Here is a 27,227-nt window from a genome sequence, read left to right as displayed (position 1 = left end):
CCTGGTACAACCTGCAGATGTCACCACAGGCCGCTGCAGGACACACTGGTGCTGGGCCAAGAGACTGGGCACAACGGGGTCCCACGAGGAGACGGCGCAGGCCACCCCTCCGAGAAGGGCCTGCTGCAGACACAGAGGCTTCACACATGTGCAAAACGCATTTGGTCAAGATCAACACCGGGTTTGTCTTTTCCATTAAAAAGAGGAAACAAACAAAAAAAACCCAACAGTAATTGCTTTTTGAAAAACAGAACTGAGAACACTTCTCTCTGTCGCAGGATCAAGAAAGGGATGAAATACTGGTTTATACAATCCACTGTTGCATGTCACCTGAAAATAACACTTTTCATTTAAAAAAAAAAAAAATTGAGAAGCCCGTGACCACTGTCTGTGCTCCAGGGAGCTTGGATTCACCTGCCAAAAGGAACAAGTAAACTCGGGTCCGTAAATGTCTTTAAAAAACCGCCAAACTGGCCAGGCGTCAGCAGGAAGGAGAGTCCTGGGGGTGGGATGAGCCATCCGACCCCCACAGCCCCGGATCTGCCTCTCCAGAGCCCCGCACACGGCGGCCGGCTGTGGGCTCTGCCTGCCCGCCCTGGGACGGTGGGGCGGCCCAGCCGCCTGTCAGCCTGGGCCCCTGGGCACAGGCGATGTCCGGGTTCCTCAGGCCCCCTGCGAGGGCCCGGCCCCCTGCCCACCGTGCCCCTGGCCTCACGTGGACTCCAGGGTGTTGAGTGGGAACAGGTTGTGGTTGGTGGGCGTGGAGAAGTAGAGCTGCTCGCTGGGAGTGTGGTTGTCACACGGGCTGCTCAGCCCCAGCGTCCGCTCGAAGTCCAGCAGTTGCCCCATGAAGTTGAAGTTGGGTGAGATGTTGGACTTTTTCCTCTTGACAAAGTCGTAGGCATCATTGAGTGACAGGTTCATCTTCTGCATCAAGTAGGCCACCGTGACGGTCACCGAGCGGCTGATGCCCGCCAGGCAGTGCACCAGGACGCCGCACTTCTTGGAGCGTGCCTCGTCTGGAACACACAGGCACAGGTCAGGGAGGCGCCGTGCCGCCTCTAAAGAACCACACAGGACGAAGATGGGGGCGGGTCCCTGGCTGGTGCTGCCTGACTCCTGAGAGACCTGGTGAAGTCCCCCACGGGGGTGGGACAGCACCCTGGGGTGAAGAGCAAGGGTATGACTGTGGAGACCACACATTAGTGCTGTCATTGGACGTCCTTGTGCTTCCACTTGCTCATCTACAGAATGGGCCCTCTATTCGCAGAGGTCTTGTAGGGACCCGAGTGACAGCTGTGACCACTGCTAGTCCTAACGCTGCTATGGTGGTGTGTGCCTGAGAGCTGAGAGTGTCCCAGGTCTCAGGCACAACTAGTAAGCTGATTTTATAAATGAGGAAAGGGACACAGAGTCCTAAGTCATGGCACCCACCACAGCCAGCTCATGACGTGGGGGTGGGGGCTGAGCTCATCCTCCTGGGACCCCCATGGGCACTCCCTCCCAAAGGCGGCATGGCCAGGCCTGCCCAGCAGTCAGTCCTGTTCCTGAGCAGCCGGGCCCTGGGACGAGGGCCACACGAGGGCTGTCACGAGTGGGGTGTGCCTAAGTGGGCCCACCCCCACACTTCCTAGTCCCCCCAGCAGGCCCAGAGGCCCACTCCGTTTGCCCGACCCTGCCTCGCCTGGCTCCCCAGACTTCCGCCTCGCACACAGCAGAGCTCAACAGCTCTGGCCGAGCCACTAAACACCTCCATCTTGTCATCTCTCCTTCCCTCTGTGCCACAGCTGCAAGAGGGACACAGACTAACAAGAGGTGGCCTTGGGCCCTCCAGGTCCCCACCTCCCTGCCTGTGAGCCCCCTGGGAGCCAAGCATACAGCTGGCACTCAATTGGTGCACTCCTACACAGAGACCCATGGGTTCTCAGATGGTCCCTCCTCTGGTGCTCACGCCTGCGCCGGGCCGAGCCTCCTCTCTGTGTCCCCACTGGAGGGTCCCCAGGACTTAGCATGCAGTAGGTGCTTAACCAGACTCAGGGACGAGCGGGGAGAGACCAACAGGGGAAGGCAGATGTTGTGGCTTCAAGTGGAACTGTGTGGTGTGACCTTGAGACCTGGGGCAGAAGCGGGTGGTGGAGACGAGCCCCCAGTGGTGACACATCAGGATACAGCAACGCCTGGCCCCCAAACCCACTCCCATGTGATCCAAAGCGAAACCGCTTCCGCTGGCTTTATTTTTAGTTCTCTCAGGGTGTGGCTGAGCAGTGGGGGGCTGGTGTTGGGTCTGGGCCCACTGAGTGCTATGATGTGTGGGCCTCAAGTCCTTCACTTGCCAACTGGGGACTAATGTTCCCCCTGCCCTTACACCCTGTTCTGTCCCCATCCCAGGTGTAGAGGTGTCTTCAAGAAGGATAAAGACATCCACAAGCCAGGTTCAGCCCTGGGGGATCCGGGATCCCCCTCCACTTCTCTCCCTCACTGTGGGGAGGACAGTACTGAGGCAGGGCCACAGCCTCAGGGGCCAGGTCCTCCTGCTCAGGACTGGGAAGCTTCCAGCAGCCCCAGCCCCAGCCCCAGCCCCTCCCCCAAGCCCCCGGCTTCCTTCCTTCCTCCCAGCCAGGCACCTAGTTTTGGTTCCCAGTAAGCGGATGAGGCAGTGAAGCCTCCCACTTCCTGTTATTAAAGCTAGCCCAGCCCAGCTGACACCAAAACGCCCTCCACAGAACAGGGCCGCCAGCAGGAGACTCTGCCCTGGCCACTGCCTCCCTGCCGTCGGAGGCTGAGCAGAAACACCAGGCTCTAAGAACCCACGGTCTCCATTCACCCTGTGTCCCTTCCCTGTCGTCTGGGTGAAAGGGGAGTCCAGGGTAGATGTCGTGTAGCCCAAGAGCCTCCAGCTGGCTGAGGAGGAAGCAGGGTGGGGGGTCAGAGATAAGCTGGAGTCAGCTGAGGCAGGGCTGGAGGGGCTCAGAGGGCTCTAAGCCAGAGAGCAGAACACGCTGCTCCAGGGGAGGGCTTCCTCAGCCTCCTCCCACATCCTCTCTGCACCCCCTACACTCCAAACAAGCGCCACTGGCTGCGGGGGACCATCTGGGGCCCCACCAGGCACTCTGGGGCCCCTCATTCCGACAGCTGCCTGTTTTGAGTAGGCCTTTGGCTCCAGGCCACACTTCAGCCCCCTCAGGTACACTGTAAAGCCCAAATGGGCTCCGTGACAGCCCTATCCTGGAGAGACACGTGTGCTGCGGCGTGATGCAGAGCCAGCGAGACCCGTGGGAGGTCTGGGAGCTGTGATGTTCCAGGTTGCTCAGCCCCAAACAACAGAGCTGGGAAAACCCAAGCTGGACAGTAGAGGCTACGACGTGCCCAGGACTCAGGGGGCTGACTGCTCAACCCCAAGGGCCTGGGTGACTCACAGCAGGCACGGGTACACCCATGGGCACATGCTGGCACATGCAGGGTGCACACAGGCCTCGGCAGGCCCAGAGGTACCCAGTCAAGCGTGGACAACACTCAGAGTCCCGCACACACCTGGACACGCCCAGCCACCCCACCCTGAGCACAGCAACACCTACCGATGAAGCTGATGGCCTCAGGGAAGAACTGGGAGAGGTTCTGGCTCCAGTGGTCAGAGATGGGGATCTGCTTGTAGGTGAACTCGCCACCATGCTCAAAGGCGTTGGGCAAGTTCGGCGTGACATTGAGGATATACTTGATGCCGTACTTGCCGAGCACGTCCAGGTTGGTGGAGTCCTTGGCGCAGCCGAGGTAGAGGTAGGGCAGGATCTGGACGGGGAAGGCCGGCTGGCTGGATGGCACGGGGCTGCCGTCAGACTCGGTGGCACTGCTGGGCAGCTCTCGGTCGGACTCGCCATCTGAGCAGTCGGAGCTGATGCGCAGGCCCCCCAGGCCCAGCACGGAAGTGGGCGGTGAGCTGCTCGGCGAGGACGAGCTGTCCACGTTGGTCTCGCAGTGCTCCGAGTACTCTGTCTGGAACTTGTTGAAACCACCTGTGGCCGCGGCAAGACAGGGCCTGGGTGAGGGGCTGCTGATGCCACTGGCCCATGCCCCCGGCCCAAACGGGCTGCTATAGACTGACGGTGGCCATGGGTCCGAGTGTCAAGCACCATAACAGTCAACACGGGCCACATCACGTACACTATGCGTGCACCTTCTCCATTTTCTCCCCATCTATCCAGTGACCCACTTCACAGATGTGAAAGCTGAGGCCCCAGGAGGTGACGTCACCTGCCTGAGCTCCAGGCCATTACTCAGGAGGCTCCAGGGCCCCAGCCACAGCACCACCCTTAGGGCACTTGAGGGCAGGCTCCAGCTTATCCCTCTGCCGAGGCTCCTCTGTGCAGCTGGCAACCACGGGTGCCCAATAATGGCTCAGTAATAAAGGAAAGCAGACAATCCCACCGCAGGCCAGCACCTGTGGGTTCGAAAACCTGTTACAGATGAGACTGCAGAGGCCAGAGGTGTGTCTGGGTCAGAGGCAGAGAGGGCCTGGCCTCCTGACCAGGAGTCCAGAGATTGTCCCCCACCCCCAACCACAGTCAGGAAGAGTAGAGTGAGAGTAGACTGGTAGACTGGTCCTTTCCCCCAGCGAGCAGGAACAGGTTCATAAGAGGTCCCAGCTTCACAGAATCCCCCCCACTTAGAACTCAAGACTCCCCCCCAAGCCTTGGACTCACGGAGTAGGAGGGCCACTGGGGGCTTTACAGGGACAAGAAGTGGGGAATGCCTTGCAGCAAAGCATGGGCCCGAGGGTGCCGCAAGCCTCCCCTCCCCGCCCCTCCCCTCCCTGCCCGCCCCGCTGCCAGCGAGAGGCCATTTTGGAATGTTAATTGGAAACACCGGCTGCAGCCACTTGCCCCCCGCCCCCCCCCCCGCAGTGTTGCCTCCCCCTTTTGCAAGCTCTCGGCAGTAGGCTGGGGACAGGGCCCCGGGAAACCAGGGCTGGAGCAAAGGATACTACTCACAGCCCCAGCCCAGATGCCTCCAAAAGGCGGTGATCCCCAACCAGGGAGATACATGCGGGAACGCTCTGAGTCCCCCACCCCAAACAGTCCCTATGCCCTGGGGGTGATGCTGAGAAAGGATCCTGTCTGCCTGGACTTTCAGGGACCTGCATTCTAGGCCGGAGGAGCTGGCCTTGGGTGCCCTGTCGCCTTTGGGGGGTGGTGTCCTAGGAGGGGCCCCTCCCTCCTCTGAGGGGCTCAGCTGGAAACTGAGCTGCCATGGCGCCAGCAACAGTTAAAAAGGAAAGTCCAGAAGGGGAGAAGTTTGTTCAGCCCTCGGGAATAGTACCCGGAAAGGGATGCAGAGGGCCCCCCCCCGACCAGGATAAACCGCCGGGGCAGGGCTCCCGGGAGAGGCGGATGTGGGCCGGGGGCGACGTGGCGCCTAAGGGACAGGCTGGGCGCGCGGACAGAAAGCGGCCTCTCGCAGAGGCGTCGGGAGCCGCAGAGGATCCCCAATCCAGGATGGGGTCTCGGTGCTGCCCTCACCTTGGAGGTAGTAGGCCTGGCAGCCGTCGTCACGCAGCTTTTGCAGGAGCAGGCCAAGCACCGAGGCGGGAGCGCCGGGCTCTGGTTGCCACTCGGCCGTGGCCTCGTCGTAGAGCAGCACGGTGGCCGCCTTGCAGCGCGTGGCGAAGCGCTCCTTGTCGGCGTGGTTAGGGATGATGGAGCGGATGGGCAGGTTGCCCTTGCGCAGGCGACGCAGCATGAGGCCCGGGATGGCCAGGTTGATGGCCGTCTCGATGTGCGACGACTCGAAGAGCTCGTGCGGCCGGCAGTCAAGCAGCAGCAGAGACGCGCCGCCCCGCGCCTCCAGCTCCTCCTGCAGCCACTCGGCGCTCTTGCACGGCATGGCCCCCGCACCCGTCGTTGCGCCTGTCCCGGAGCCCGCGCCAGACCCCGCACCGGGCTCGGACCCCGCCCCGGTGTCCCCAGCCGCCGACGTCCCCGAGGCCGACATGTGCGCCCGCGCTGGGGGGCCGCGGAGCTGGTTTTTCATGGGGGGTGCGGGTGGCCCGGGGCCGGGGCCGGGCAGCCCTGTCCAGGGACAGCGCCCCGGCCGCGCGGGCCCCAGCCGCGTCTCCGGGCGCCCGCCTCCCGCCGAGCTGCGTACCCGCCGCCCCGGCCTCCCGGCCTCCCGGCCTCCGTCCCGCCCGGCCCTCCGCGCGCGCCGCGGCCTGACAGCCCCAATTAAACGGCGGCTCGGGCGGCCGCGCGCTGAGGCGTCCTCCAAGGGGCGGGGCTGCGGGGCCGGCGCCCGGGCTTAAAGGAGCCGCGCCTCCGCCGCCCCTTCCCACGGGAAACGAGGGCGCGCTCCCGACCCCGTTTGCCCGGGCCCTCGCCCCGAGTCAGCGCCGCCGCGGTCTCGCCTCGCCTGGAACTGGCTACGACCCGCCTAGAGGGCCGGGCCAAGACACCCTCCCGGGTCTCCTATAACCTGTTCGCTCGACTCTAACGGCACTACAGGGAGCGTTCTGAACCTGACCTCCCCTCGCCACATTCATAACAAAAGCAGAGTTCCACGAGGGCTGGGCGGTCACGCTGAGCCCACCTCCCCTCTTCCTACCTGTCAACCCCATTCATTCATTTTCTCAGCGTGTTCATTCAACAAAAGGAAATTGACCGCTACTACGTGCCAAGCACTGTGTTTAGCAGGTCACTATTTCAGGTGACTGCAGAGTGCTTGTGATGGCTTATGGGCTCCGAGACCTGCGAGAGGTTTCACCCCACCTAGCCTGATCGGCAATCAGCATCTGGGCGACTGGCGGAGTAGGACGGCCCGGGCTCGTGCCACCCACAGTGGGTAGGGGTGGAGAAATCCTGGAAAGGACCAGCCCTGGGAGGAGAGAGGGAGCTCTTTAAGAAAGCTTTCCAAGCTGGGTGGTGACAGACGCGGAGTGAAGCGCCACGTGACTTTTCCACAGGGGAGGGAGAGCAGAGGAGCGCCCTTTACAGTCAGCTCTCTTTCTCCTACCTCCTTCCCAAAGCACCAATCAGCTTTCGCGGTAGGCGGGAGCGCGCCGCACAGATGGCCAATTATGGCCGAAGAAGAGTGCGAGGGAGGGGGCGGGGCTCGCCTCCGGTTCCACCCAGCGCGGGAATGGGCGGGGTCTCGGTAGCTGCTCGCTGGCGGGCGGGGCAGAGGAGGTGAATGGAGCCTCAGGTAGCTCTGGAACAAAGCAGCTCGACTAGAGCGGCGCGCGTGCGCAGAGCCTGCCGCGCTTTTCCTGCGGAGTCTGGAAGGCAGCAGGTGGACCTGGTGGTTGGTCTGGTCCGTCCCCTGCCCGACAGAGAGCCCCCACCTCCTTCGGGCTTGCCCCTCCCACTCTGCCCAAGGCTAGTCGGCTCACCGACACCTCACCTCCACCTCCCTCTGGAGGGAATGGGGTTCCTGCAACACGGGCGGCTTGAGCTTTCTGCGGACCCGAAGGGACAGAGAAGGGCGGCCCCGGAGGAGTTCCGCTCCTGGCTGTGTTTCCCGCGAGAAGTCTACCTGAAGCGTTCCATCCCGGGCCACAGGGCTGGATCGCAAAGAAGCGGGAGTCCCTCCCGCCGTCGCAGCCCCAGAAAGACCACAGCATCGCAGTCGAAGAGGGGGCTCATCGCCCATGGCTGTCCTGGCGTCGCTGGGCAGAACCTAGGTCCCTGGAGTCCTGGGACCCGCGGAAAGAGCTTGCAGGGCTGAGGGGCCCAGACCCAGGGTCTGCACTGCCACTTTCTGTCGCGCTCTGTGGTCCTCACCTCTCTGGGCGTCGGTGGCCCAGGTGTAGGAGAGTGCTGGCCTGGACAGCCCCCAGCCAATCCATTACGAACCTTGCCGTTTAGGAGGGGACCTCCCCGAGGCCAGACCCTTGGCTGGCAGCCCAGGGGCTGGTTGTTAGGGAGGGAGGCAGCACTCAGAAGAGGCATGAGCAGCACCCCCACCACCGTCCCCCCTCCCCAGGGGAGACAGCCTGCTGGCCAGGGAATCCTTCCTCAGGAGCTGGTCCCTGCTCTCACTAGCTGGGGCACAACTGAACTGGAATCTCCCCTGCACCCCCACAGTCCCCTCCCCCACACATAGGAAGAACCACACACCCTGAGAAGGGAAAGGATTCCCTGCCACCCTCGAGTGAGTTGGGTGGCTCCCTGGTCTCCACTCTGCACTCAGCCCAGCCCCCATCGCCTGTGGTCCCAAGTGAAGCTCTTCCTGCAGCCTTAAACAGCTAGACACAATGAGTAAAATGGACCGTGGAGAGCCACCCTTAGGTGTGTGGGGCCTGGGGTTCGGGGCGGGAACAAGAACCCTCTGACTTACATGGCCTAGAGCACCGCAGGAACTTGCCCGTGGTCAGACAGCAAGAGGCTAGAGCTGTTCCTGCCCAGGGCCTTGCCCTGCAATGGTGAGCCTCCCTCCAGGATGCTGGATGAGGGAATCTGGGGCCCCATGGGGCCTTGGGGGTCAAAGACATGCCCCCTTTTCTGGAATGTGGTCTTGCCTGCCTGGGGTTCAGACCTTTTCTCACCTGCAGCCACTAGGAGAGGTACCTGCTCACAGGCCCCTTCCCTGTCCTGCCATCTCTGTTTCCTCCCTGCTCACCCAGGAGCCAGGCCTAAACCCAGAGGCCTGTTAGGATTGTCCCTCCCTGTCTGCACACATCCAGCCCTGGAACCACCAGAAGGGGCTGTCCCTTCAGGGCAAGGCGTGGCCGTGATGGTGGGATGTTTGATGTGAACCCAGCAGATGTGAATGGGCTGCACCCCCATGCACCTGTCTACATGGTTTAGTGACCCAGCAGCTGTCACAAGAATAGAAACAGACTTTCCTTTTCCCACTGGTGTCTGGGGACTTAGAGATGGGCCACCATGTTTTGAGTGGCGGTGCCCAAGGAAGAGGAGAGGAGGAGGGTCAGTCAGTTCCCTGCCCTTCTGTGCTGAGAGACTAGCACAGACTTAGGGTGTCAGCTTCCAGGAAGGCAGGAGTCTAGTAGGAGTCTATTTCCCATCCCACCATGAGTGCAGAGCAGGGGCTGGGGCAGGCCGAGCCCTGCAGCCTATGGTGCCAGCCTCTGCCCAGGGCAGCTGCACCTTGCTGGGGGGGAGTGTCATCAGAGCCCTGTTTGAGGCCCAGACCAGAGGTCACTCCCCTTGCTCCTGAACCTTGGGACAGCTTCTTCCCTGCCTTTGGTGAGGTGCCTGCCTGGGTTGCAGTTAGAACAGGTGATGTCTGAGGAAGGCCAGGTGGACTGTGGAAGGCCTGATGAGTCCTCTGTCCTGAACAGGAGCCCTGGCTATACACAGCCATACACACATGTGAGGACACATGCAATATATAGACCTACCTGTCTCTCTGTAGGTGCTTGCAGACACATGTGGGTAGACAGACACACACAGACACAGAGCTGTGCTCGAGGGTGGAAGTGCACAGCACATAGGTGCACACACACCGTTATACGCATGCACACATAGACCCCGTGTGTCTGGGCACTTGCTGCTCTCTCTGGAGGGGTGTCCACAGAGGGTGGTTATTGACAGGCGGAAGCCATGCTCCCCTTCTCCAGCCCTCCTGGGCTCACCCTGCCCTATTAGCTGGTTTGGGGGTCTCAGGGTGAAAAGCTCTGGGTAAAACGCAGCAGGGCTGCCAGGCTCTGGGGAGTGACAGTATGGCATGGGGAAGCTTTTGCCAGCTTGGGTGCCAGGGAGCCATGTGCCTATTCATCCTCTCCATGCGCTGCCCAGGTGCACAGGGCAAAAGGGCAGGAAGATGGGGTCCTGAGGAGCAAGTGGCAGATAGGGTCACACCCAGAAACATCAGAGAACAAACCCTGGAAAGACGGCAGCCAGGGCCTGGGAGATCTGGGAACTCTCCACAGGTACCAGAGAAGGTTGAGGGAGAGGAAGACAGCCTCCCTCCGCTGGTGTTCAGGCCTTTCCCGAGCACGTGCCCCAGGCCAGGGAACGTGTAGGGCAGTGAGTGGGACCTTAGAGGGCCTACGTAATTCCTCCTTCCCCCAGCTCCCCACCTTGCGGTGGCAGCAGGCACTTGGCCAACCTCCCCTCATGGGTCCCTACAGCCACTCTCCCAGCCACATACCCAGCCACTGGGACCAGCCTAAAAATAGAAAATAGAACATGGAAAACAGGGCTAATGCTCACTAGTCTGCGATGCTTTGTCCCTGGCAGACATTACTAGTCAATCACAGCACTTTCTCACTGAGCCAAGTCCTGGCTTCAAAACCCTTCGAAGCAGGCCTGACCAGTGACTGGCTGTGGTAGACAAGGGACCTGGGACCTCAGACCTCAGACCTGTTTCCTATGGCCTCAGTTCATAGCCAGACCAGCTGTGGCCCCTTCACCCCCACCCCCAGCTCACTGTACCAGGACCTTCTCCTGCTCCCTCCTCCTCACCCCAGACACAGCACTTCCTGATTCCCTGCCCCTACCCTCTGAAACCAGCTTCTCCCACTCCAGAAAGACTGCCCTGCCTGACCTCAGTTGAGTCGCTCCTTCTCCTAATCCTCCCCTGTGGGGCCCCAGGTGACCCCTCTGCCCACCTCAGGGCAGTTCAGCCTGCAGGAGTCTGGGGTGGGTCAACCAGGCCTTCCTTACCACCCCACTCTCCCTCTGTTCCATAGTCCTGCTGATACAGGTTCCCCTAGGAGGGCTGGGGGAGCCCTGGCCGGATAGTTCAGTTGGTAGGGGCATCGTACCACTACGCCAAGGTCTCCGGTTCGATCCCCAGTCAGGGCACATACAAGAATCAACTAATGAATGCATCAATAAGTGGAACGGCAAATCCATGTTTCCCTCTTCTAAATCAATAAATTAAAAAAACAGGAATTTAAAAGATAATAAGTAAATAGGAGGGATGGGAGGGATGGGAGTCTGCTGGGTTGGTCGCCCAGGACCAGCACGCCTGCCCAGCTCTGCTCAGGGCTGGCTTGGGACTGAGAGCAAGCAGGCCTGGCTCAAGTCCTGGCACAAGGGTCACGCCCTGCGCTGCCGTTTCACATGCTCAGCCCCGCCTTCGCCCCATTTCCCCAGTGAGGTGAGCAGAGCACGGCTTGTCTGCTCCACAGATGGGAAAGCTGAGGCCTGGGAAGGGAAATGTCTGTTCCGAGGGCCTGGCTCCAGCCCCAGTCAGTTACTCACTTACCCACTGGGCTGGGCTGAGTCATGGTGGCCCAGGTGATGGGAAGGAAACATAAACACGAACGAGTGGGAGGAGTGGTCTAGGGGAGGGTGGACAGCCCTGCCTGGGGCTGCCCGCCGTGAACTTCCCACCAGAGGCTCTGGACTGCCCAGGCTCAGTTCACGTTCCCTTCTGGCCCCATCAGGGCTTCCCATCAGCCCCGGGAGGGCTGTCAACCCATTGGATGAACAGGAAACTGAGGCTCATGGTTACAAATCAAGCTGTGGCAGGGGGCTGGGGCCCAGAGCCCTGCAGGAGGAGGCCCAAGCACAGTCCACAGGGAACCCCAGGGAGCTGCTGTCTCCCCCTGGGACAGCGGGGGCCACCAATGCAGGGGAACACACGGCACGGGCAGCCACTCCCCCCACACGAGGGACCACTTGTGCCCAGCTTAGGCACTGTCGAATGCCCTTTCTGCACCCATTCACCTGACCCTTCGCAGGACCCGGTTTCAGTCCATCCTCTCTCTGCCTCCTGACCAGGCCAGGCCCTCTCCCCTGCTCCCCAACCATCTCCCCGGCCTCCTTTCAGCTCACCACTCCATCCAACAGTCCCCCGCCCCCAACAGCAGCCCCGGGGATCTGTGAGAATGTGAATGGGGCCTGCCCCTCCCCTGCGCCAGAGCCTCCCACGGTTCTGGTTCCGGTTCCGTTTCCGGCATGGAGTCCCCCTCTGTGGCCAGTGTGGCTCTTGGTGACCTGGCCCTGTTCCTCCCCTGAGTGGTCCCCCAACCCCACCCTTCCTGCTGTCTCTTCAGGATCTTCACACACACTGGCTCCTCTTCTGGCATCTTCCTTTCCCAGCTCTCTCCTCTGCCTCTTTGTCCTTCCCCCAAACACGCCGACCCCCAGAGCCAGAGCAGGCACCTGGAAGTGGCCCAGCCAGACCGGAACTGGCCTCCTTCTAGACTCCTGTAGTCAGCATGTGGCCAGCGTGTGACTTACACCTCCATGGGCTCTCCCTGCCTCAGGGGTGGTGCCGGCAGCCTCTCACTGCGTTCCCCACCTGGGCCTTGCCAACCCTGCATGGCCTGCCCTCTCCAGCAGCCAGGTTCGCTCTTGCCAGAGGGCTCCCCTCGTGCCGCGGCCCGGCCTCACACAGTAGGTAGGCCACAGCTTCTGGTTCAGCAAGGGCTCTCTCCCCCTGTCCAGGAGCCACTGATCCTCAGGGTCCCTGGAGGCCCAAGCAAGTCTGGGCCCCAGGCCTGCACACCTCCCCCCTGGGCGGGGCCTGCACTGGGTGGGGGGCCCTGACTCGCCTGGGAGCCCCTTTTGCTGGCACTGAGGCCTTGGAGGGCCAGGAGAGGCTGATCAACAGCTCCTAGGAGATTTCTGTGGGGCTCAGAGGAAGGTGGAGTGAAGGCGGGAAGGATCCAGATAAGTGCAGGTGGGCCAGTTCCCTGCCCCCAAGCCACAGGTGAGGGCCAGAGCCCTTTGCTCATATCGCCTCCCCAGAATATTTATCTGGGTCTTGTCCCATCCCTCTCAGGACACGGCAGGCCTTCTAGGAAGCACCCCAGGAGCCCACATGGGGCTCTGAGGGACCGAGGCAGGGCTTTGGGAGGGGAGCGGATGTCCTTAGCTGCCTGCCCATCTGGCCACCAGATCACCCTTGGCCTCCTGCTTCCAGCTTCTGATCCTTCTGAGGCCACCTCTGCCAGGAAGGGCCTGGAGGCTTGGTGGTTGGGGCAGGGGTGGGACGCAGGAGGGCATCCCAGGCAGGCCTGCCCCACCAGAGAAGAGGTAAAGAGCTGTGGTGGGGTCGGGAGAAGGGGACCCCAGGTCTGTCTTTGCCCAACCAGCCTACAGGTTGGGAGTTAGGGGGCCAGCGGCGGCAGGCTCTGAACTGCACAGCCGGTCTGACCTGTGAGGCTGGGCGGGTGGAAGAAGAAGGCTGGGAATTCCCGGGGCGCCTGGCGGGAGGATGTGCCAGAGGCCTGGGTTGGCACTGCTGCGGGGGTGCCGAGAGGCGGGTGCTGGTAAGTCTCTCTGTAGCTGCCAGGCCTAATTGCCTCATTAGCTTCTGCCTGCTGCCCAGGCCTGTCTGATCCTTTCCCCATCGGCCCACACAGCCCTGTCTTTCAGGAATCCCTCCTACGAGGCACTGATGGTGACAGTGACAGTAATGATGTGACCACGATGAGGCTGGGGAAGTGTCCTGGGAGCTAGCTGGCCTGGTCTAGGCACGAGGTTGCTAGATTGAGGCCTCAGTGCCCAGCCCCACTGCAGGTGGTGGGCTCAGGGCCAGCCTACACAGGCTCAGCTGTTCAGACCTGCCCTGTACTGGATGGGTGGTGTTTCAGTTCCCAGGTAGGTGGCAGGAAACAGTCTGGGGATTCTCCTTCCTGGCCTGGCCCCGCCCAGCCCTATTCCTGCCGTAGAGGCACATGCCCCAAGACCTTGGACACTCGTTCCCACAAAGAGAAGGGTCTCCTGGGAGAGAGAGGGGCTCCAACGGCCTCTGAGTCTCAGGGCTTCCAGCAGCCCCCTGAGGTGGGGATTGGGTGCACCAGGGGCCAGCTCTGCCTGAGGTCCCCGCCCCTTCCTCCCACCCCAGCCATGGCTTCTGCATTCTCCCATCAGGAGACAGCTCTGTCCTGACCCCCAACTCCACATGGGACAGCCTCTGGCCTGCGCCCAAGGGGCGGTGCCGAGCCTGGGGCTGGTGGGGGTGAGGTGTGCCAGAGCCCTCCCTAGAAATCTTCCCAGGAGCCTCCACAGCTTCCCCAGAAGCACCAGGCCTGGACCACCAACACGGGCTGGGGCACCGGCTGGAGTCCCCGGCCATGGCACCACAGGAAGTGGAGCCCCAGCAGAGTGGGGACACAGTCTGCTGCCTGCTGCGGAACCAGGTGGCCCCTGGAGGTGCTTCAGACTCCCCATTCACAGAGTGGGGCAACACCTTCTGCCCGCGGAACTCCCTGGGTGCAGGGCAGCCGGCAGGGTCTACGCTGGAACTAGAAGGGGGAGGAGCTCTTTGGCCTAAGGTGCCAGGCATGGGGCCCCAACCACCATGCGCTGCTTGGCCTGGCTCAAGGCCAAGTGCTGACCACCTGCTGGGTGCTGACCTGGGTACAGCGGGATAATCCGCTGCAGCGCAGCCCTCAGATGCCCAAGGTGTGGGCATGCCATGTGTGTTGGTGTTGGGAAGCGCTCTGCCTGGTTTCAGGAGTTGTAACCGCCCCTCATGGATAAGGCTGAGTGAGCCACTAAGGGGACAAAGCTTATCTCCCTGGCAGCAGCGCTGCTTCTGCTTCATCCATCTTTGCCCCCAACGCTTGGTCGGTTAGTCAGTGACAGGTAAGACTCCTCAGAGGGGGGGCAGCCTAAGCCAGACATGATCACTTGGGAGGCGCTCAAGGAAGCACTCGGGGGGCTGCAGCAAAGAGGGGGTGATGGACCCTTGCCCCGCCTGGCTATTCTGACATAGCCTGAGTCCCCATTTCTGTCTGGGAGAAGTGCTTCCTGGTTCTAATCCACTTAAGCCTAAAAACCTTTGATGGGGAAGGCGGTGCAGTTCTTTGCCAGCTAGAGCGGGATCCGGGGTGATCTGGCATAAGAAAGAATTCACAAAGTCCTGTGAAGCCTGCTCTGCTAAGAGTGCTTTCATTCATATGATAAGGGTCTGAGAAGGAAATGAGTATGTCTCCCAAAGTTTCTGCAACCCCCTTACCTGACAGACACTGACTCAGACTAAGCCCTCAGATTTCTTTGAAATGTTATCTACTGTTCGATCCTTGCCACCTGACATTGATTGATGAGCTTTACCTGTATTCCTGGTGTTATGAACTTAATAAAAGCCCTTGAGGAAAGGGCTCTTGGTAGTATTATTTTCATCCATGGCGGACAGGGGGACTTGCGGGGACATGTGGGGCAAAGTTTCCCCCACATGTTGGGACAGGCAGGGTATGGGTAAGATGTGGGGGCAGTGGGGTGGAGATTGGGCAGCTTGACCCGGAGACCTGACTCTAATATTGACTCAACCACCAGCCTCCCCTCTCGGGGGCTTGGTTTCCACTTATGATAAAGTGGGAGCAGTGTATCGTGCAAGACTGCTGCTGTGAGGCGAGAGGAAACACCCCTTGTGCCTGGACAGTGGGGAGAAGGCCCTGGGGGCAGGCGGTGACCCCCACCCCATGGGAAAGCCATGGAGTGTGGGGGATGGAGACAGGAGACAGTTGCATTTTTTAACCTAGAGCAGGTGGCGGCCCTGTCCTGAGGATCTCGTGGTGGGGGCAGTGATGTGGACTCTCCCGACACCCAGGGCCTGCCCATGCAGGTCCCATCCTGTGGGCAAGGCTCTGCCTCTGTGCCCACACCTGGCCACCCACCCACCTGCCCTCCCACGAGGAAGGGCTGGGAGGAAATCAGGTGCCAACGCCCTGGTGCGGCTCGGGCACGGCTCCGCCTCTCGGCTCCTGCTGCCTCCTGCTCACCCTTCCTTAGTCGTGTCACCCCTTCAGTGCCCACACTCTCCTCAGACCCAGTCAGAACAGTGCTTGCTCCAACCTCGGCGGTCCTTTCCCAGGAGGCCGTTTGGGCCCAGGCCTCCTGCCTCCTCGGGGATCTCGCTGTCCAAAGTGGGCTCTGGAGAGCCCACCAGGCGCACCTCCAGGAAAAGGCTCCTGTGTGGCCAGATGCCTGGGAAGGTCGGTGAAGTCTGCAGCCCCAGCTGCCCTGCACGGGACTGCATTCAAGGCCCTGACAAGGCCTGCGGGCACACTGCTGGCTTCGCTTTGTTAACCTGGCCCTTCCCAGACTCTGGGACCAGGGCATCAGTTCCTCACGTGACCTCCACAACCAGCTCATGGGACCGTGCCCTCGGCATGGCCTTCTAGGGAAAAGATGGCCTCATGTTGCCCAGTAGCCACCCACACCACATTGTCTTCTCTGCTTCTCGGTTTCAGGTGGGAAGCTGGCGGCCGTCAAGGCCGCAGCTCAGAGCCCCTCTGAGGCACCCCAGGTGCCCTGAGGTCTGCTGTGCCGCCCTGTGGGATCCACAGCGTTCCCAGTCTGGCCCCCAGGGAGGCTTCTGTGGCGGGGTGGATGCCAGGGAGCAGGCTGGGGAGGAGGGAGGCGAGCCGGCCGCCCGCCGGCCTCAGCCAGCTCTCGGCCATGCTCGACTCCTGTTCTCCAGCATGCGGCCGCACAGGGCCACACAGGGTGCCCCCACCCCCGCACCGCCCTCTAAACGGGGGCTGTGGAGGGGACCCCTCCCCGTGCTCAGGCCGGAGTTGGGTTACAAGCCCTGAGGGTCTCCTAATGAGTTCCACATGCAGGGATGGATGGCTTGGAGAGGAAACGGGGCTGGGGAGGGAAGAGGGGCTGAGTGGGGATTAGAAACACGTGTTCTGGAGGAAGCCGGGGAGAAGGAAGGGAGGGGGAGGGCAGAAGAGCCAAGAGCTGGGGAAGACTTTATCCCCCCAGGTCCTGGCACCACCCCTCCCCTGCAAGGTTGATTCCAGGCTCCCAGGCCCCTGCAGAAGACCCCAGGCCAGTGGTCCGTAGGGCAGGTGGTGGTGGTGGTGGGAGAGACCCCTTAGAAGGCCCCGTCTTCTGCTTCAGACAGAAAAGCCCCAAATCCCTGGCCCCGCTCAGCTGGGGTTCAGAGCCAGCGGGGCAGGATGGAGCCAGGCCGGTGGGAGGGGCCGTGGCTGAGGAAGCCCCACCACAGCCAGTCAGCCAGCCAGCAGTGACATGCTTGTTTAGGTCCAGCCCCACTTCCCCCACCCCACCAGAGATCCCTGGGCACGGTGAGGCCGAGAGGCCACTCACCTGGCCAGCCCACACCCTCACCTTTGCCCCCTCAGCTAGCAGGTGGGCAGGGAGGCCTGGCATGCGGTTGGCTACCCCACCCTCCCTCCCTGTCCAGTGGGGGCTGTGCATGGGCACTGAGGTTGGCCGGGCAGCTGGAAGCCCCACTAGGGAAGGCTGTGTGGGGAGCCCTGATGCCAAGTGGGGGGGAGGGGTGCGCTCAGTCGGGGAGCAGAGCCTGAGGGTTTCACAGGGCACCCAGGGCCCCTCCCAGGAGCACCCACTGAGCCTGGGGTGGGCCTTGGAGCCATCAGGGCTCTGGTGCTGGGGGCCCACCCCTGTGCCCCACCTCCCAGGTCATGCATTGGAACCCAGCGGGGACAGAGCCTGCCCTTCGGTTCACGTGTGATGTGTCTGATTGAGTTTCCCCTACAGCCCCACGAGGCCACTCCTGCTTTCACTCCATGTTATGGGTCAGGAGGCTGAGGCACGAGGAAGGGGGAAGTCAGAGAATCCCTGTCAGCGGGAATGGCTGATGCAATGGCCCTGGGGCCAGAATTTGCCTGGTATATCCAAGGAGCGATGAGGTGGCTGATGTGGCTGGAGGGGAATGACAGGAGAGTGGCAGGTGACAGGAAATGAGGGTGGGGACAGATAGGATCCAGGAAGAGGGTGACACAGCTATGGTGGGCGCTGTGGCCTGTACTGGGAGGAGGCTTGGGAGCCACAGGGAGGTGAGGAGCAGGGATGATATAAGCTGTCTTCCAAGTTTTCTTTTTATCGTTTGCTTTAATCTTACAGACCCAGGCTGCAGTGGAGAACAGATGGGGTGGGCCCAGGGCCACGCAGGGGCCAGGTGCTGAGGAGCCCTGGCTCCTTGTGGGGGCGGGCCCGAGCCCCTGGGGGATGTTGGAAGGGCCTACACCTGACCCAGCCTGAGGCTCTCTTCCCTGACTAGGGGAGCCAGCAGGGTTGAGGGTCTCCAAGCCAGAGGCATGCGTCCCCAGCAGGAGGGCTCAGGACATCTCAAAGGGTATGGGTGGCCTCACAAATGGCCCTATTTCAGAGCACACGCCAACTGCTGGGGAGCTGGAGCCCATTCCAGGGCCAGGGCAGCCCTGGGGGCAGAGGCCAGCATCACGGCTCCAGCCAAGAAGCCACCCCCGGCAGCATGGGGACAGGGGCGAGGACAGAGGCTGGCCCAGGCCCTCAGCAGGAGGCGCCTGCCTCGTTCTCAGTGAGCAGCAGTGTGCTGCTGCCAGAGGGCCTATGACACTGCTTCTGCAGGGGTTTCAGGGGCTCCCGTGGGGCAGGAGCAGCTGTCATGGCAGGGAGAGGCTGGGCGCTGAGCTGGCTGGGGGTGGCGGACACACTGCCCTGGGGAGCATGTGAAGCGCTTCCACTCTGACCCTGGGTACCAGGGCCTGGCTTTGCAGGGCCTCTGGCCAGGGTCAGAATTTGAGGGGCTAAAGGCAGAGGCAGGGTGGGGCACCGAAGCTGCTCCTGGGAAAGCTGGATGGTTCTGGACCCTAGAACTACCCACAGGGGTGTCGAACTCGTTTTCACCAGGGGCCACAGCCTCATGGTCACCTTCAAAGGACCAAATGTGATTTAAGGACCGTATAAATGTAACTTCACCTTAACTAGGGGCAAGGAGCTTGGTGCTGCTGCCAGGCCGGGTAAAACAAGGTGGAGGGCCTTGTGTTTGTCCCCAGCGTTCTAGAGAGATCCACTGGGTCAAGGCGAGGTCCTAGCCCTGGGTGGAGGCTGGCCAGGGGAGGACAGAGGGCCGGAGGCCAACTGAGCAGAGGGCCTGTGCCCTCAGCCAGGCCTGAGACCAGAGTAACAGGGACTAGGTTGATGTGGGCCAAGGTGCTCAGGGGCGTCCATGGCTCTCAAGTCAGTCTCCATCCCCAGGCTGAGTGCAGGTGCCCAGCTGGGGAAGGATGGTGATGGACAGGGCCTGAGACACACACAGCATTGGCCAGGGCTCTGCCCAGTAGGTGCCCACAAATGGTGGCAGGATTCCCTTTCGGGCACACACACTTGTGCCTGAGAGAAGCTTAGGGCCGAGAAGGGAGGCCCCAGGAGGCTGTGAGGTCCAGTCCTGCCCAGGTTCCTTGCCCGGGAAAGGGGTGTGGGTGGCCGGCCAGAGGCAGCCTCGCACAAAGTGGGAGCACCCCAGCCTTGCTCTCTGTGGGTACTGCTGGCCGGTTGGCTGGGGTAGGCCTGCCAGGCAACGGGACGGGGGCCCTGTGTGGGCTGCAATGCTCCCAGGAAGCGGGATGATGCCCTGAGACACCACCAGCCTGTCTCTGCCATCTTGGTGAGGTGGTTCTCCCTTGTGGGGGCAGGGGTGCTTGGCAAGAACCCCTGGGGGTTTTGTCCCATTGAATGATCACACACCAATTAAAGCGGGAGTCATTAGGGGCCATCCCAAGCAAGTCATCTGGGACGAGGAGGTTAATGACAGGGAGCTGGGACAACAGGGCCAGGATGACTCACTGGGCAGGGTTTCCGGGGTTCCGGGCCATCACACCCCCACCCCAAGCTCACGGCAGCCTCGCTGAGAAGAGGTGGGCTTGGAACACTTGCTCCTTCTGGTGCGGGGGGGGGGGGGCTGTCCTGAGCCCCCGCCTACAGGCTCAACCCCTCCTCACCTCAGGATGCCCATGGCTGGGACCAAGGGGTCCAGTGGCTATAACTGGCCACCTCAAATCTCCCAGCCAAGGGGCCCTCAGACCACCAGCCCCCATCCCCATTGGCACAGGGGCCAAGTTCCAGGAAGGGGACCCACAAGACAAGGCGGCTGGCGTGTGGTGGGGGCGCCCCTCAGGAGAGTTCACACCGGGTAACCGGAGGGGGTTCCAGGCACAACCGCTGCTGCCCAGCCCCTTCCCGGAGTCCATGGGCTCTCCCTGGGCCGCTGGATCCCATCACTGGAGCCCCAACTCCGGGGAGCTCCAGCCCAAGGCCGGTGCCACCACAGGCTGGCCTAGGGTTCTGGAGTCCGGAGAGCTAGCATGGGGTGGGATACCAAGGGTGGCCCCTCAAGCTGTGTCCCCTCTGAGCAGACTTGGGGCCCCCAGGGATAGGGGACCGTGACCAGCCATGGCTGCCGAAGGCCTCACCTACCAATTCAGAGGTCTGCTGGCTCATGCGCACACCAGCAGGGCTGCATCGAGGACTGGAGCAGGGCCCTGGGGCCTCCAGAACTGCCTGAGCCCGCAGCCTTGTCCTCACCTGCAGCACACAGGGAGCGGGTCACCTGCAGCAGGCCCCGCTGTCTTAGTGGGACAGGTGGTGGATGGTACGGGGCCTGGTGCAGCACCTGGCTTGTAATCACCTGGAGGGGTCTTACCACCACCACTCACAAGAACCAGAGGCCACATCACCAGTGGAGACCACACGGAGAGACAAAGGCAGCACCTGACCCCTGATCTCGCCTGTAGCCTTCTCCCCACCCAACTGGGAGAGGCAGTGGCATCTCTGGTCACTCATCAGGACCCGGCACAGGCGTTCGGCCCTGCTCCCACCTGGAAGCCACAGAGGCCACAAACCTCGTCAGTGAGTGGCACTGACAGCTCCTGGGAAGTCCAAATGCCCCCAGCCCCGGCAGGTGTGTGGGAGAACAGAACCCTCCCCTGGGCTGCCCAGGCCCAGGGCCAAACGCCGAAGGCTTGGACACCCAGACATGTGGAAAACACTCGCCTGGCCTTCCCACACAGGTGCAGAGGGGGGAGCTGATGCAAATGCAGGCACTGGCTGGTCCCCGTGGGAGCCATGGAGCGGGAGGTGGGATGCAACAGCTGTGGCTGTCCTTGTCCCCTGACACCCACAAGGGTGTTCTGGGCCTCAGAGGGGATCCCGGCAGGGGCCTCCCAAGTGGCCATTTTCATTTTTGCTTTGTGGGCCCTGGGGAAGGGGGCTGATTAGGCCGCACTCAGGGACCATTTCTGACAGCTTCCATAAGATGCGTTTTAATGTTGAGATTCATTCACCCCTGTGCAGCAGAGGAAGCCAGCAGGTCCCGCGTAGAGCCGAAGTCACAGCCACTGCGAAGCCAGAGTGCTAGCCTCATGGAGGCCCCAGGCCCACGTGGGGGTCAGAAAGGTCCCAGTGCAGCTTTCTAGGAGCAGGCCGTGTCTTGGCTTCGTGGCGAGTGAATGAAGGCGGCTTGGGGCTCCCTCCCCTGGGGGAGCTAGAGTCCCAGGGCTCCTTAGAACTCCGAGGTGGCAAACATTTTCAAGTGGCTTTGTGCACAGGTGGGCCGTGCAGGCCACAGGGCAGGCAGAATGGCACAGCCCCCAGCTCCGCATGCACACCATTCCCACGGTGCCGAGTTCCCTTCGTTTATTCACCCGAGTCCCGCAGTACCAACCCCCACCTGCCTGCCCCCCAAATCAAGTTCCTGATTCCTGCCCCCCTGATCACGGTGTTGTTCTCTGCATGATTAGCTGCTGGTTCTCCAGGCACTGCTTCAGCTTGTCCTCTGTCAGCGTCAGCCGCTGCTCCAGGATGGAGACCGTCTGAAAAACAGCAGGTGCACAGGCTCAGGAGGGGCAGGGGCCACCCGCCGCCAGCCACCCTGGGGATCCCCTCTGCCGGTCCTGCTCTGCCTGCACTCCCGAGACCAGCTGTCGGCTCTTCCTGCCCAGGGTCCTCCCTGCCCCACACCTCTGGTCCCTGCTCTGGGTTGGTAACCCCCCAACACAGCCGAGGCTGGAGTCCCTAGGCCTGGCGGTCTGGCGTGTGGACTGGAGTTCTGTGGCGGAACCACCTCTGCCCCAGGGCCAGGCTGCCCATGAATAACCAGACACCACCAGCCATGGTCATTCCAAAGGAGAGAGCACTTCGCCCTCTGAGGAAGGCACCCCACCTGGGTCCTCAGGGCCTCTGCCCCTCCCAGTCCAGCGAGGACCCCTACAGAAATGTGCCACCTGGGGTCAGGCCCCAACTCCCCATCTCTGAGCCCATGTGCCCCTTGGGAACGGGAAGGGCACCGCTGAGCTCACAGCTCCCCTGGAGACCAGGAGGGGGCTGAGCACAGGCCCAGCTGCTCTGCTGACCCGTGGGGGCCACTGACGCCTGTCATCACGGTGACTTCTGGGGGCCCAAGGCCTTGTTCCCCAGAGGGGCTAGCCCGCGGCCCCCAAGCCCTCTCCCCACGGGCCTGCCCCACCTGTCCCGCCCACCCTGCCCCTTGCTGGTGGACAGCTGGGCTCACCATTTGCTCCCCTTGGCAAGGGCTGGCTGAGCGCCTATGTGTGCCAGGCCCACACCGGGCACTGGGTGAGTCCCCTGGGGACAGACAGGCCTTGGAAATGGGTCAGCTGAGAAACAAATCTCCTAACTCTCCCCATTTGCCTGGGGCTTTTCCCGGGAGGTTTCGCCACCTCCCCCGAGGGTTCCCGGGAGGCTCCTGGCCTTGGGCCAGGGGATGGGCACCTTCCCTTTCACACACTGAGTGGAACACTGAAGTCCCAGGGCGGGAGTTTCCACTAGGGCTGCTAGTCCCACACAACACCGGCCACCTGTGGAGGCTGCCCGCCCTGGTGGCCAGGCCCTCTGACTGAGCCGGCGGGGCCACAGCACAGGCTGAGGAGTCCCTGCCTGTGGACTAGGAACTGTACCCTGAGGGGCAGAGCTGGGCCAAGACGGTCCCAGCCCCCCTGCACTGGCTGCTGGCCGGGAAGGGGTCTGCATCTCGTGAAAGCGGAAACAGCCCCAGGCCGGCCCACAGCGGCATTCCTGGAAGTTTTCACTGGCTGCTGAGACGCTCGCACGGAGCCAACAGCATTCTGCACCAGACTTGTTCCCATGGCCCTGGACACCAGGCCACGGCGAGGGAGCGTTTTCCTTTCCTGCCTCCTCCTAAACTTTCCCCAGGGACCCACTCTCCACATGCAGAGCCTGTGGGTGCGGGGCCACACCAGCAGCAGGGGCACCACACGTTTCCGGAGGCTCCCCCTTAGTTCCATGGGCCCCACACTCCGTCGCAGTGGAAACATGGCCATGACATTTGTCAATATTGAATTTTTTGAAACAGAAAAACACTGCCTACTTCCCATCCAGTCCCCGAACCAAGCATGCCAGCCCAGTCGGGGGCCCTTTCTTCAGGAGGTTTGGGGGTCCTTCACAGCACGTTATAGACAAACAGGTTTAAAGAGTCCGGCACCTCTCAGCCCTGCAGCCCCTCTCCCTGCCGCCCTCAGGCTCCACCCCTCCCAGCCAGGCTGGGTTTGGGTTCCACCGCTCCACCCCCCTCTGCCCCAGCCTACTCTGGCAGCCACCACCCGGGGATCCTGTCCACCAGGCTCCCCCGCAGGCTGGACGACGGGGCAGGGAGAGGCGGATGCGTTAGGATTTCTGTGTTAGTGCTGCATCCTCTGCTTCACAATTGTTCTTTTTTAGTATTTTAAACCCCACTCAAGGACATTTTTTTCATTGCTTTTTAGAGAGAGAGGAAGGGGGTGGGAAAGAGAGTGAAAGAAACACCAATCAGTTGCCTTTTTGAGGCACCTGGACAGGGGAATCAAACTTGCAATCTGCGTATGTGCCCTGCTGGGACTCAAACCCACGACTCCGGCCTATGGGACAATGCTCCAATCAGCCAAGCTGCACCGCCCAGGGCCAGAACTGCCCTTAGCAACCCCACTCCAGCCCCAGCCTTATGGAGAATGGTGCGAAGCAAGTCCTGGAAACGCTAGGCTGTGAGTCTGCAGATCAACGTGCCTTCTCTCCACCAGGGAGAGAATATCCCCAGGGCTGGACAGGCTCAGGGCCGCTGGTGCCCAGGCCACCACCATGCCACCGCACTGCCCGGCTGCGGGGGCCAGGGGGGAAAGGAGAGCATCCGGGAGGGGTTCGGGCCATCGGGCACCCCCAGTAGCGTCTTGTGGCCTTGTTCACAGTGGGACCTTCGCTGGTCGGCTCAGAGCCACAGTCCACCCCACGTGCCTGGTGCAGTGACCTGTGGCTTCAGCCTGCCAGGGAACGCTGGGCGGCAGGAAGGAGGGTGAGGAGCACTATGGAGACAACACCCCGCAGACCTAAGCCCATATGGCCTGCCAGCTGGCTCGCCTTCCCCCTACTCGAGGGCACCGGAGAAGCGACCTTCCCAGCAGCCCCGACCCATACAACCTCTCACCTCACCCTGTTCAGAGGCCCCAGCCTCTCAGGAAGGCCCCAAGGAGGGGCAGGCTGGTGACAGGTGCCAATAAAGGAAACGGCTCTGCCTGACGTGGGCTGCCAAGTCCAGGGTCCTGGCTATAGTGCAGACCTGTCTGGGCAAGGTGGCCAGGCAAAAGGGCCGTCCCCAGTGCCTCCTGGCTGCTGGGCCAGGGCCACTTGCTCAGCTGTCTTCCAGCAGCCAGGCCTGGGTGTCCTCATACCGGGCAGTGGGGCCTGGGCTTGAGGGCAGACCAGCAGGACGACCCAGGGCCAGTCTCTGGGGGGCGCCCTATGGCTCTGCTCCAGGGGCTGCTCCCAACACGCGAGCACCCCTCATGAAATGGGGGCCTCCATCACCCCCATTTCAGGGTGGAAACCAAGGCACAGGGACATTGAGCAACTTGTCTGAAGTCACACTGCTTACAGGTGACGAACATGAGCCACGAACTCCAGTGGCCCAGCTTCAGAGTGTGGCAATCCTGTGCCTCCTTGTCCCCACTGAGCACATGTAAGGACATGCCTGGCGACTGCCTTGCCATCACTCGCTCTGGCCATGCAACCCCAGGAAACTGGCCTGCCCCCGCACCCCACGCCAGGATGGGCCAGGCCGGGCCAGGCCGGCACAGGCTCCAGACAGGGCAGTCTCAGTGCGAGGCCCTTCTAAGAGGGTCAGGCACGAGGTGGCCGGGGAAGGAGCCAGGGCTGACACATGGTGACTGTGTTGGAATTCCCAGCGATTTTCAGAAGGCCAGCTACAGGCCTATGGGGCCTGGGACGGGCAACCCTGCTCCCGCACTCTCCTGTGGCCACCAGCGGCCCAGACTGGCCACTCTGGGTGCCCTGCATGGGCAGAGGCTGGGCATGTGCATCTCCATTGGCCCCCACTCCTGACGTGTGCGACAAGGACTGTTGCACGTGTGGGGCATGTGTGGCAGGGACTCCGGCGTCTGTGGTGCTATGGGGCTCACGTGGGGCTGCAGGGCCCACAGCTGTGAGGGTCCCAGCAGCATGGCCTGGGCCGAAACCCTCTCTGAGGTCTGTGTGGGTCCAGGGCAGAGCTTGCACAGGCAGGCAGAGTCGGGCGCTCCCTGGGGTGAGGAGTCCCCCGAGAAGGGGTGCGACAGGATGAAGGCGGCCCCACTGGAGCAGGCCCCGGCCCCCACGGCCCGGCCTTGGGCATCAGTTGGCCTCTCCTCTGGCACCATTTCCAGGCCCCTCCTCCCTGCATCCTCACGGCCCGGCCCCCCTTGTACACCCACAGTCCTCGTTCCCGGCCCGGTCTCCCCTGGAGGGGGGCTTGTCTTGCATCTTCTCATGGCCTTCCCCCTGGGTCTCACCTCTGCCTCCTTTTCAGGCCCCTTCCTTGTCCCCTCTCACTCTGTATTTGGGGACAGGATGTCAGCGTGGCCCACCCACTCCAGGGCCGGTGCCCACTGGCAGGCCTGGGAGGAGCGCTCCAATGGGGGGGCGGGGGGCAGAGGTCCTTGCTCACAATGTTTCATTAATATTTTTCTAAGGTTTTTTAAAAAAAATGGCATCAAATTTGTTTCTGGTGCTAGTAAATTTTTAAAAATGCTTTTAAATAAGCCCTGGCTGGTGTAGCTCAGTGTACTGAGCATGGGCCTGTGAGGCAAAGGGTCGCTGGTTCGATTCCCAGTCAGGGCACTTGAGAGGCCACCACACATCGATGTTTCTCTCCTACTCTTTCTCCTTCCCCTCCCCTCTCTCTAAAAATAAATAAATAAATAAATAATTTTAAAAAGTGCTTTTAAAGAGAATGCAAATGGTAAGTTAAATTAAAAAAAGAGCCCTGGCTGGTGTGGCTCAGTGGATTGAGTGCGGGCCTGTGAAGCAGAGGGTCGCCGGTTCGATTCCCAGTTGGGGCACATGCCTGGGTTGCAGGCCAGGTCCCCAGTGGGGGACCCATGAGAGGCAGCCACACATTGGTGTTTCTTTCCCACTCTTTCTCCTCTAAAATAAATAAATAAACAAACAAACAAATAAGAGAAGAGAAGACAACGCAAGATGGGCCAGGGAAATGCGTTCCGAGTACAAGCTACAGCAGGCCCTGGCCCTGAGGCACAGAAGAACACGGCACACTCTTCGAAGTGCCAGGTGGCCAGAAAGGCCGGTGTGGGGCAGTAGAGCAGGGAAGAGAGTGTGCTGGCCACAAAGGGGGTGGAAGAGGGGCTCGGGGCCCTTGGCCAAAAAGAGAGGGACAGGGAAGCCTCATGCCCCTGGCACCGCCTTGCCAGACTCCCAGGTCCGAGCAGGCAGGGCCGGGAAGGGGGTGCTCCTGCAGGGCGGGGGCCGCTTCTCAGGCCCGGGAGCAGAGGCTTGGCCTGGGGCTGCCCGTGGCTGCCCGTCCTCCCTTTGGCAGTGAACGGAAGGGAGGGACTGGCGCTTCTGAGCAAACCACCGCCGCCCTCCAAGCCAGGTCCCTCCCACATGTGCGGCCCTGCCTCCCACATGTGCCCTAGGAGCCGATGTAGTGGAGAAACCGGAGCCATAGTTTCTACCAAGCCCGAGGGGCCAGAGCACAGCCACGGCCCTCCCGACGTCGTCCACTCCCACGGTTGCTCAGGTGCCTGCCTCGTGCAGCAAAGGAGAGACTGGCCCTTAGGGGCTTCCAAGCACTGACAAGGCCCACAGCTGGTCCCGTCTGCACTGGCTTCGGTCCTGTCCTCCAAGACTGACAGAAAACAGCGTTTTGGAGGAAAGAGAGAATGAGGGTGAGCAGCCAGCCACTCTAGCTGCACCCCTCAGGTGTCTGGCCAGTCACTCACAAAACACTCCGCAGGCACAGGTCTTCCCCCAGCACTCTCCCCACCCCACCCCACTCCAGGCCCATGGCCTGCTCCCGTCAGGGCCCCACTCAGGCGGTGTTGGTTCTGTGGACAGAAGTCCCTCCCGGGCCTCTCTGGACACCGAAGGTGGGCAGCACTGAGGCACACTGATGACGGAGGCAGCGGGCCTCTTTCCGGCCACCTGCCCCCTCACCAAGCACCCTGCCTGGGCTGGGGCGCAGCAGCAAGGGGACCTAAAACTGCCCTGGATGGTGGCCTGGTGGCCTGGCAGCCTGCCGGGAGGCCAGTGTCTGAATGA

General features: G+C 62.0%; 2 protein-coding genes across 3 annotated transcripts in view; both read right to left on the bottom strand.

The window, feature by feature from the left end:
• Positions 1–547: 547 nt before the first annotated feature.
• Positions 548–6,168, bottom strand: DUSP7 (dual specificity phosphatase 7). The gene is made up of 3 exons (XM_037049567.1): positions 5,514–6,168; positions 3,576–4,010; positions 548–1,019 (listed from the first exon to the last, which is right to left on the bottom strand). Exons 1-3 carry the CDS (start codon positions 6,022–6,024, stop codon positions 712–714), a joined length of 1,254 nt encoding a protein of 417 aa, XP_036905462.1. The 5' UTR covers positions 6,025–6,168; the 3' UTR covers positions 548–711.
• Positions 6,169–20,906: 14,738 nt separating this feature from the next.
• Positions 20,907–27,227, bottom strand: part of POC1A (POC1 centriolar protein A) — a 54,419-nt gene continuing 48,098 nt past the window's right edge. For both annotated transcript variants that reach the window (XM_037049566.1, XM_037049565.1), the window contains exon 11: positions 20,907–21,478. In XM_037049566.1, coding sequence (XP_036905461.1) covers positions 21,380–21,478 — 99 coding nt within the window. In that variant the 3' untranslated portion in view covers positions 20,907–21,379. The remainder of the gene's footprint in view (positions 21,479–27,227) is intronic.

The sequence above is a fragment of the Sturnira hondurensis genome, unplaced genomic scaffold, assembly GCF_014824575.4.
Source record: "Sturnira hondurensis isolate 20B ecotype Veracruz unplaced genomic scaffold, ASM1482457v3 Scaffold0006496, whole genome shotgun sequence".
Classification (NCBI taxonomy): domain Eukaryota; kingdom Metazoa; phylum Chordata; class Mammalia; order Chiroptera; family Phyllostomidae; genus Sturnira; species Sturnira hondurensis.
The sequence above is the reverse complement of the archived record's forward strand: the minus strand, read 5'-3'. Positions and strand labels throughout refer to the sequence as shown.

What these genes read in the sequence shown, in the direction of transcription:
- DUSP7 (XM_037049567.1), bottom strand. Translation starts at nt 6,024, where the DNA reads ATGAAAAACCAGCTCCGCGGCCCCCCAGCGCGGGCGCACATGTCGGCC. An exon ending in CCAGGCCTACTACCTCCAAG is followed by an intron (nt 4,011 to 5,513) that starts GTGAGGGCAGCA and finishes CCGCGGCCACAG; the next exon opens with GTGGTTTCAACAAGTTCCAG. An exon ending in TGAGGCCATCAGCTTCATCG is followed by an intron (nt 1,020 to 3,575) that starts GTAGGTGTTGCT and finishes TGTGTGTTCCAG; the next exon opens with ACGAGGCACGCTCCAAGAAG.